This window comes from Parasteatoda tepidariorum, chromosome 5, assembly GCF_982258835.1.
Source record: "Parasteatoda tepidariorum strain Cologne lab strain chromosome 5, Ptep-v5.0, whole genome shotgun sequence".
In the NCBI taxonomy this organism is placed as follows: Eukaryota; Metazoa; Arthropoda; class Arachnida; order Araneae; family Theridiidae; genus Parasteatoda; species Parasteatoda tepidariorum.
The window spans coordinates 75692592-75703263 of NC_141759.1; the positions used below are offsets into that span (position 1 = coordinate 75692592).

General features: G+C 29.7%; 1 protein-coding gene across 1 annotated transcript; it reads right to left on the reverse strand.

Moving 5' to 3' along the window:
• Positions 1-603: 603 nt before the first annotated feature.
• On the reverse strand, positions 604-9970 carry LOC122268347 (putative G protein-coupled receptor Mth-like 10). The gene is made up of 2 exons (XM_043044224.3): positions 9699-9970; positions 604-3532 (listed from the first exon to the last, which is right to left on the reverse strand). The coding sequence occupies exon 2, from the start codon at positions 3434-3436 to the stop codon at positions 1796-1798; it is 1641 nt and encodes a 546-aa protein (XP_042900158.2). The 5' UTR covers positions 3437-3532; positions 9699-9970; the 3' UTR covers positions 604-1795.
• Positions 9971-10672: the final 702 nt, after the last annotated feature.

The window sequence follows — 10672 nt, forward strand, 5'->3', positions numbered from 1 at the left end:
AAATGACACTATTGGCCATAGGCCAGTCGCAAACGTTTCCAATTTTACAGAATAGTGTTAGGTTAAACTTTTTATCCGTAATATAAAGCTTTTCAGCTTTAATATCAAAATCTTATATTCCTGCTTTTTAAGTGGATTTTTTTCAATTAATTTAGAAGAGAAATGTTGATTACAATTTTATTTAACTTATTCATATTAAAAAAAACCACACCTAATAGTAACAACACCTAAACTAAAAATCAATATTTTCCGACCTAGTTGTAACAAAATAAAAATCATTTTCAAAATTTTTATCTTCTTTAAAAACATAGTTTTTAAAAACTGTTTTCGAAAATTGTTCGTTTTAATATTGTGTTTAATAAAGTTATCAAATTTTCACCGGCGATAAATTGTGATCTTAGATAAAAAGCAAAGAGCTCCAGCTGAAATTTTAGCACCGTGGCTAGTCATAAAGAGTTTAAGTTTTAACTCCAATAATAATTTCCTTTCACAAAGTGATACGAAAACAAATTTAGTTAAAGTTAATAAATGTTTATCAGTTTCAGTGTATTTCTAAAACCAGTTTGTTATTTAATAATTATGAATAAGTAGCATTCCATAGTATTGTTTCGATTAATATTTATTTACATAATTCTTAATATTATTTACAACCAATTTACAAAATATTTACAATTCAAATATACAATTCATTGTAGGATTTCAATAAAATATAAATAAGCATATTGTGAAGTTAGAATCAATTTCAATATTTAAAATTAACATTGAAAATCATTTCTCAAGTTTTCTCTGAATTAAGTTATATTTGCGCAGTAAATTAGCCCACTAGTAGTTGCGCAGTAAATTAGCCACAATCCTAACCATCACTTTACAAAATAGTTATAGTTTGTTTTTACGTTAACTATTTAATGTTTGCTTTTTGTTTTATTTATTTGCATATTTTTTTGATCAGGTTGCTCATAAATATGCGAGATGGGCTTTAAGCACAATAGCAACGAATACTGTTCAGAATTACCGGTCAAAGGGCCTGACTAGAAAGCTAATAGTCACGGGTTCGAGTCTCGTTCTGGGCATGGATGTGACTCACTGTGTTTATCCTCTATTGCGCAATGTGTGGGTGTAGCCCACCCTATTAACGGGTATCTGTGGTAGTGTGGCGTGGTCAATATTGCTTGCCGCCGGGACTCAGGTTCACGAATGCCCACTGGTCAGCATTAAATGAGCAACACTTCCGGCATCCTCCGCAATGACGAAAGTAATATTTAAGTGTCAAAATTACAAAGAAATGGCATATAAGCTCATCAGAATATGCCGCTGGTCTTTAAATAATAATTTAGGAACAAAGTCACCAATAAAAGAAAATTTGGCATTGTTGATCTGTGTAATATGAATACTATTGACATCTTTATCAAATGAAACAATAATAATATGTTAATAAAACGTCGCATTCAGTATTATTTATAACTGTAGTAGCGGTATTCTCATGCTGTTATAGTTGTATATTAATGCTTAAAGTGCCCATTTTCCCCTGATCCGTGATTTTTAGCACCATTTTTTTACCACCAAACACATACTCTGTTGCAAATTTCAACCCAGTATTTTACTTGTTACAGATGTCTTAACATCTCACGTTATTTTATGTGCACTCTCTATATTAGAATATGATTGTAATCATTATTGCTAACTATAACTTTTAGTTTGTTATTTGTATAATTAGTTTTTCAAATTTAATGATCGTAAAATATTTCCTCTAAACTTGTCAATTATATGATAACTATATTTTTTATAAATTTAGTAGTTATTTTGATTCGAACTTAGTTGAATCTTGTATGCATTTAGTTGAATCACCTAACATATATTTCTCAATTTCAGTCTTCAGAGTGCTCATGCTCATTCGGTCTTGAATATGCTTGAACACTTTTTTGGAGCACGTGAAAAGCAAAAATACAAAAAGACCTTGCAATGAATTGAGTATATCGAACAGAAACCATACAACGGTGTCCAGCTTTGCTACTCGCAGCCATTCAGCTTCACTATATGAAAAAATAATGCCAATAGCGCCTATGAGCCATGTAATACCCATCATTACAGCCAATCGTATATACAATACAAGGTTCAGTTGTGCCGTTTGGCGTTGGTCGCTTTCCACATTTTGTTTCATTGTATTATTTTTTAGTATAAAAGCACTCAAAACAAAGAAAACAGCATTGCTCAAAAATAGAACAAATGCGGGAAGTGAAAAAAAGATTCCTTTGGCGACATCGTTCGTGAACCAGCACAAACCGTTCTTTCCATATAGCGGTTTGATCGTTTCTGATACATTTTTAGAGTTGTCCAAGCCAACACATACTGAGACGATGCACAAGGGCACCAACCAGGCGTAAGAGGAATACCAAAGAAACTGGCGACGTCGTGCACTTTGAGTACTAACCATTAACCTCTCAGTTGCCATTCTTAGTGTCTTCCACACATCAAAAGCCATGACATTCATCCAAAAGAAGGCTACAAGAAAGAAATATTGCTGCAATATTGCAGCCAAGATGCAAGACTTTCCAAGCACTTGTGGTATTTGTCCTATTAAGGTAAAAGAATATGCCATTAAGAAAGCAACACCTAGAGATGCCAGATTATATCCAGGTAAGTTTCTTAACGATGGTACCAGGCAAAAAGTTACAACATGTATCAGCAATGCAAGTATCGAAATAGCACTTCCGATATTGCCTATGTACATAGCAGCTTTGTTGGTATCATCCATAGGTTTAGGTAAAAGATTGTTGAACTCGTCTTCATCTATATCAGAATAATCCATGGAGCACAGAACTAGTTTTCCCGCTTTGTTGACCTCGTATATTTCATCTTCGAGTAAAACGTCAAAAAGAATGACAGAACCATTCGGAAGATGTTTAAACTCATCAGCATTGTATTCGAATGTCCCACAATGTTTAAAAAGTTCCTTCTTCAATTGTTCAGTGGGATAAAAACATATCCTTCTATCATTTTGAATGATATGCATTTTGGAAGGATGGATAGTAGTATTGTAAGAAGGAATGAACATGTTGCCGTTTGCCAAGAATTCGACGTTTCTAATGTCAAGAATCACTCTAGCACAATGCTTTTGGGAATCTAGATTAGATGCAGGTGCAATATACTTGGCAGATGTATTAGATGTCGAAGTATTTGCGGAATTGGAAACTAAATTAGATGTAAAAATTATTGCCTCCTTTGAATCTGAATCGGATGTAGAAGAATTTGTGCGATCAGAATCTAAATTGGGTGAAGAAGGATGTGCATACTTAGAATCTAAATTAGATGTGGCAGTATTTTCGTAACTGAAAATTGGCTGAGTTTGTTCCATTGAAGAATTGGAAATAGTAAGAAGTGGATTTCCGTAAGATCTCATCACTTGTGTAAATGCAATAATATAAAAATATAGCTCCATTTTGAAAATAACAATCTTGTTCTGAATTTTAGATGATAAAAATCAAAATGTGATGTTTCATCTATGATATGAAATTTTTCTCTTGTCAAAATCAAACTAGAAAAAAAAGAAATCAATTTCAGTATAAGAACAGCAATAAAGTAAACAATTTAGAAATCAGAAGTACAAGTTCTTTCTAGCGTGAAAAATTCGATTACTCCATCAAGTTTACCTCCTTGATCAAAACTGTTTATCTAACTATATACAGTAAAATATTTGCCTGGGCTTAAATTAACTGTCGTTTAAAAAACTTGCATATATATATATATATATATATATATATATATATATATATATATATATATATATATATATATATATATATATATATATATATATATATATATATATATATATATATGGTTTGTGTTTGTTTCATGTGTTTGGGATCAAAATCATTTTATATGAAAAATCAAATAATTAAAAAGAAATTAAGAAATTTAGCATTTTAATAACAGTTTAAATTTAAGAATGAAACATTACGCACAATCTTTAACATGAAATATATTTTTCTTCATATTATTGTATCTCTTCAAAATTTATGGCAATTGCAATTTATGGCAATACCAATCGCCATGCCGGGTATGTCGAACATGATTGGTTGACCAACGCTTGACGTCGTTTGCAAGTATCCAATTGTCGCTTTGATAAGCATGCCGTAAGCGAAACAACATCTTTATTAAAAAAGCTAAAATATTCAGCTTAACAAAAAGTGAAATCCCTTATAATCAAAAGCGTGTTCCGGCACTATTCAATTTTTATCTTGATGCTTTGTATTCTATTTTAAAAATTATTACAGAAAGTTTGCTGCTTATATAAGGTATTTTGTTAACAACATCCTCGATTTTTTTTTAAAAAAATTATTGTCTAATAAGAAACTTTTAATATGATGAAATGATCCCTTATGTCGATGTGATTCCTCACATATTTTAGAAAAATATCCACATTAGAGTTCACAATATAATATTTGAGTTAGGAAAAGAAAAAGAAAAAAAAAACGAATTCAAATGCATGGAAAGAAATCTATTACGTCAGATGCCTTATTTCAAATAGGAACACATTTCCGTTCCGTAAATTTCTGTTCGCACCAAATTTCTTTCCAGTTAAGAGAAATTCAACATTTACAGTAAACGGTTGTTCATCGTTTAACAGTTGATTTTTCGATTTATTCAATTCATAATTTTCCAGTGTCGTCATTAGTTCTTATTTAATAAAAATTCTTATATCAATATTTTAAATATTTCTTTCCGAAAATTACGCTACAATAAAAAAATATAATCCTGAAGTAAAATATAATTCACGAATTTTATAAATATAGAGAACGTTTCTCCTGAATGCAGTTTGATCGTTCTACTTTGTTGTTGTTTCTAATTTCACTTGCCACACGGGCAAGCCTGCTTAGTGAAACCGAGAAAATTTAAGGCAAATTGTGCGTTTCTTGATTTTTCAGTGGAGCCATCCTGTGGCCAAGAATTCGTCGTCAGTCACACACACGTCACAGCTCGTTTTATAGGGCGGACCCATTCATACATTCATCCACAGATTGTAATTTTGACATGAATCAGAGAACGAGCGATCTCATATCCGGAGGTATTGATTTGTTATGGGAACATGGAGGACTTAGAGACTCGACAGATTTAACTTGCGCATCAGTCACCATTTACTACACGGGGAGTCTTCGGCCGGCGGGTCGTTCTACTTTAGATCCACCAATCGAATTCTGAGTTTCTAAACGTATATTTTATATAAATTTTTCTTTTGTGAAAAATTCGTAAAAAAGAATATTGTCGGTGCAGCTTTGGAAAATATTTTGTATTAAAATGAAAAGTTTGTTTTCAAAGCATTTGAATTCTACTCAAATCGATTTGTTTATAATAGAAAAAAAGGAAAGAACAGCTATACTCTTCTCTTTTAGTTGAAAACCGATTAAACTCCTCAGTTTATTTTCGAACGTCAACGTCAGAACAGTTTGGAGCGGGCTCCAAAAGCTAATACTTGTTAAGAATATGTGAAGAAAATCTATTTTTAACTAATTTATTTAAATTAGTCGAATTATTAATTAATATATAATATCATCTGACAGGTATGAAAACTAGAATTTTTAAAGTCAATGAAATAGACATAATTTAATTCTTCTTTTTCTTTCTTTGTAATTAATATTTAGAAGAAATATTAGAATAAATTAGAAGAAAATTTATAATAATATGTTAGTAGAAAATCATTTATATAATATAATCATTATGTCTGTGTTTTTTAATTAATAGCAAAGTACAAAATGTTCCTACAGCGGACAATATTTCCGGTACAAGTAAGAAAAAGAGCACAACTTGTACAATACATAAAATATAAACAAAAAAGAAACGATTGTCACAGTTATTATGGCGGAATTTAAAAAAATCCTTGTTGAACAACAATTAGGGTAGAAATACGAAAAAAGACATATCAGACCACCTTCTAGAGATTCTGGTACGAGTAAACAGACAGCACTTTAAATAGATAGAATATTATTCAATCTAATTATAGGTCAAACGAAAACAAATAAAGTTCGATAATCACAACAGCATAAATTAAAACGAAAAAAGAAAACCACTTTGACAATCTATCCTGACCACATAAAAAATCCCAAATGAAAAAAAAAAGTCTAATCGGATTATATAACGATATAAAGTTTAAGATGAATGTTTAGATTAACTGCAAATAGCATTTTTTACAAAAAAAGAGAAAAAAACAAACATAGGTATCTACTCTATTTTCAAGTAGATCGGAAAGTATAAGAAATTAAATAATCAATATCTAATATATATAATTCTATTACGTGGCTCCCAAATTTTGGCTGTATTTCTTTTCCGCCGGTGGCAAAGTTTGTTTTTTTGTTTGTTTACGTTTTGAAAACACCAAAGCATTCTGCCTTTTAATGATGTGTTTCTGATCTAATCTATATATATATATATATTTCTCTTACATCTATATATATATTTCTCTTACACGGCAACAAAAAAGAGCCTCATTACAATTCCCCGAATGGCAACGCTAGAAAATCGACCAATGATTGCCGCTAAAAATGTCACATGCCAAATCTAGCTGAGATGGCTCAACATATAGCGCTTTTAAAAACGGAATCTGAAATAACAAGAGAGAGCATAAGCTAGGCAGAAGTGAGTAGTCTTTGTCGATAGATCTCTATTTTAGTATTTTGTCGAAAGCGCTTTTTTACTCGAATTTATATATTACGAATTTATTTGATGATTTTTGATTTATATCACGAATTTATTTGCTTTACTAGAATTTATTTGTTTATGCAGGTTTTTCCATTGCAATTCACTTATTTGAATTTTTAATAGACTTAATTATAGCCAAAATTTTAACCTTTTCAAAGAGATATCAGTTTTAGAAATTTTATCTTAAGATTTTATACTATAGCACATTTCTAATAGGTTTAATGAACTACATGTCATTTATTTGAATTCAAATTTATTTTAATGACTTAGTATTTACTAAAAAGATGTAATTTTTCTTTAAAAAAAAGTTGTTATATGGATTTGAATGATTGTTTTGAATTCTTAGAATTTTGTGCATTTGCAATGTACCTAAGTTAGTAGTGAGCGAAGCAAACCATATAAGATTGCGTAGCAATTTTTGGGGGTTGGAGAGCGATAGCGATCACGGGGCGCAGCCCACTAGTAATATAAATATTTTTAAGAAAAATTAAACAAACGATGAGATGAATTAAAATTATTACGGCACAGTAAAAAATAAATCTGTCATTCGTTTCAGTATAGTATAAAGTTAACAATATTAATAAATAAACACTTTATAAAGAAAAGGCATAACTCGCCTTTTAGTCTATTTTTTTTTAATGAAAAACATTTAAATTTAATCAACCTTTACGGAATAAATGAAAACAATAAAGAAATAAAGGGAACAACAAATACAGTACAAATAAAACGAATTCAAACGGGTTATCATTTTGGTATAGAGCTTGCAATACTAATAAACAGAACTTTAATCCAGAATAAGTTTAGTCAGTATACTTATTAATTTTAAGTAGAATGAAAAGTATAAAACGTTGGATAGCTATTATGCTATAAATAAAATGGGGGACAATCAATACGGAACAACACAAAAAAAAATCAAATCGGACAATAGTTACGCTTCAAAATTAAAAATAAAGTCAAATCGGACATTAGTTTTAGTATTGAGTTTCCTATATTACTAAACACTTTTAAAACGTAAAACACGACAAAAATACTCGAATTTTTACAATACGAAAAGAATATAAAGTGACAACTCTTATGCTACAAATAAAATGGGAGACAATCAATTCGGAACAACTGAAAAAAATCAAATCGGACAATAAATACGCTTAAAAATTAAAAATAAAGTCAAATTGGACATTAGTTTTAGTATTGAGTTTCCTATATCACTAAACACTTTTAAAACGTAAAACGTGACAGACATATTTTAATTTTTACGACACGAAAATAAAATAAAGTGACAACTCTTATGCTGTTAATAAAATGGGAGACAATCAATTCGGAACAACTTTAAAAAAAATCAAATCGGACAATGGTTACGCTTCAAAATTAAAAATAAATAAAAAATAAAGTCAAATCGTACATTCGTTTTAGTATTGAGTTTCCTATATCACTTAACACTTTTAAAACGTAAAACCTGACAAAAATACTCGAATTTTTATGGAACGAATAGAATATAAAGTGACAACTGTTATGCTGAAAATAAAATGGGAGACAATCAATTCGGAACAACTAAAAAGAAATCAAATCGGACAATAGTTACTCTTCAAAATTAAAAATAAATAAAATTAATGTCAAATCGTACATTCGTTTTAGTATTGAGTTTCCTATATCACTTAACACTTTTAAAACGTAAAACCTGACAAAAATACTCGAATTTTTATGGAACAAAAAGAATATAAAGTGACAACTCTTATGCTGTAAATAAAATGGGAGAAAATCAATACGGAACAACACAAAAAAAAATCAAATCGGACAATAGTTACGCTTTGAAATTAAAAAGGTAAATAAAAATAAAGTCAAATCAGACTTTCGTTTTAGTATTGAGTTTTCAATATCAGTAAACACTTTAAACATTAAAACGTACAAAAATACTTTAATTTTTACTATACGAAAAGAATATAAAATGACAACTGTATTGCTATAAATAAAATGGGAGACAATCAATTTGGAACAACTAAAAAAAAATCAAATCGGTCAATAGTTACGCTTCAAAATTAAAAATAAAGCCAAATTTCTGATATTCGTTTCAGTATTGAGTTTCCAATACCAGTAAACATTTTAAACAGAAAATCAATGTAGAAAAACATATAATGTTAGACAACCATTACAGTATAAATTTTAAAATCTTAATGAGACAATCAATATACATACCTGTCAACTTGTGAGGTCGTTGAAAAAGATTTAACAGTCAAACAAAAATTAAGTTTGGAAGAATTTTCTAAAATTGAAACTATTTAAAGGGCAGTGAATTTAATGTTACTACAAATAGATCTTATTTACATATTTTTTAAATTATTGATTCGTCGTGGTAGTTAAACTTTTTTTTTGTTTGGAACTTTAAACTTCAATGTTTACAAACGCTAATGTTTCTACCACTAAGAAAATTATTTTTCAACCACCGTGCAAGTTGGTAGCTATGAAGACAAGTAAGAAAACCAAATCGGACTATAACTACGGTATAATAAAAAAAACTAAAGTGGACAAAAAGTGAATGATACATGTGTCTAAATTTGCAAAAAGTGATAAACCATAAAAATCAAATATAGATTAAACAAGGTCAAAATTAGCAGCACTTTATGAGGTACTTTTTTCAATTTATTATTAAGGATAATTCGTAGGGAAATTAAATGTATATCACTAGTAATACACGGTGGTACAATGGACAATAATATAGAAAATAAATAAAAATGAATTAAGTTTCTACCACTTTTTACATTTTTAGGTGGACGTAACATACCGTCAATTGTTTCAGTATAAAGTTTACGGTGGTAATACAGTCAGGGTTTTTGCGGGCTTTGTAAATTTTAAAAAGTGATAACAAAAATTAAACAATTGCCGATAATTTAATTTCTGTGTAACAACCACTAAAATTTGTTTTCCAAAATTTTCCACCACTACTAAAATTTTTCAAGGTCAGCGGAAACTCCACTTTAAATAGAAAAAAAAAACGTAACATGTACACTTACCCTCATTTTAACTAGAACAAAAATTATACATAGTAACTCCTCCACAAATTATAGAGATAAAAGATTGCCACTAAACAATTAACGCATTAGTCATTATACGAACGGATGTTAAACGTTTCAGCAGCTATCAGCATCGAGATTCAGAACAAGATTTAAGGAAGATAGTTACGAAATCCGGAGGATACGCGGGGCATTTCCAACTAAAAAAAACTGTTTTTATCTAGAGGGAAATAAAAGAAATTACATCGACACACATCCGGCGTGGAAAGTATTGTTCGCATATTTCGTTTGTTCGTTCTTTTTGTTATTCACTAGTATAATATTTGCGATCGCTAGAAAAGCAACGTCATTCTTACGCTTAAAATGAAGTTTCGTGAATACTAAATGTATTTAGTTTATTTATGTTCATTTTGATAAGTGAGTCAATTTGCTGAATGGGTTAGAAACGGTATATTTTTAGCACGTTGAACGCCATGGGGGTCACCGGTGCCAAGGATATTAGAAACACATAATTCGAGTAAATTTTTAATATTTTTATATTATTATCGTTGCTAAAATGATTTGAAGAAAATAATGCAATATAGAACACTCAAAAATAGTTTTATTTATTTACACAGCGATGCCAACTTATACGGACAGTGAATAAATATTTTCAAGTGGTAGTTTATTAATTGTGATTCTTGGTTTTATAAATTCATTTTAGTAGATTTTTATCCACCACTTTTTCTAAACAATTCGTAAGGCTATATAATTCACCTTATTTCTGAAATGCCGTTCTAAACCTTTTAAAAAAGTACTAAAATATGTCAAATTTGCACATTTAGTTGTAGTTATTTACCGTTGTGGCCAGACGGGCAAGCCGTGTAAAATTAGCGTGGCGTTCAACGTGTTAATTATTATAAACAGGGCTTGCTTGTAGTCCTAAAAAGAGAAAAAAACTGGTAATAAAGCCATTTATATTCTGGCTTATTTTC

What these genes read in the sequence shown, in the direction of transcription:
- LOC122268347 (XM_043044224.3), bottom strand. Translation starts at nt 3,436, where the DNA reads ATGGAGCTATATTTTTATATTATTGCATTTACACAAGTGATGAGATCT.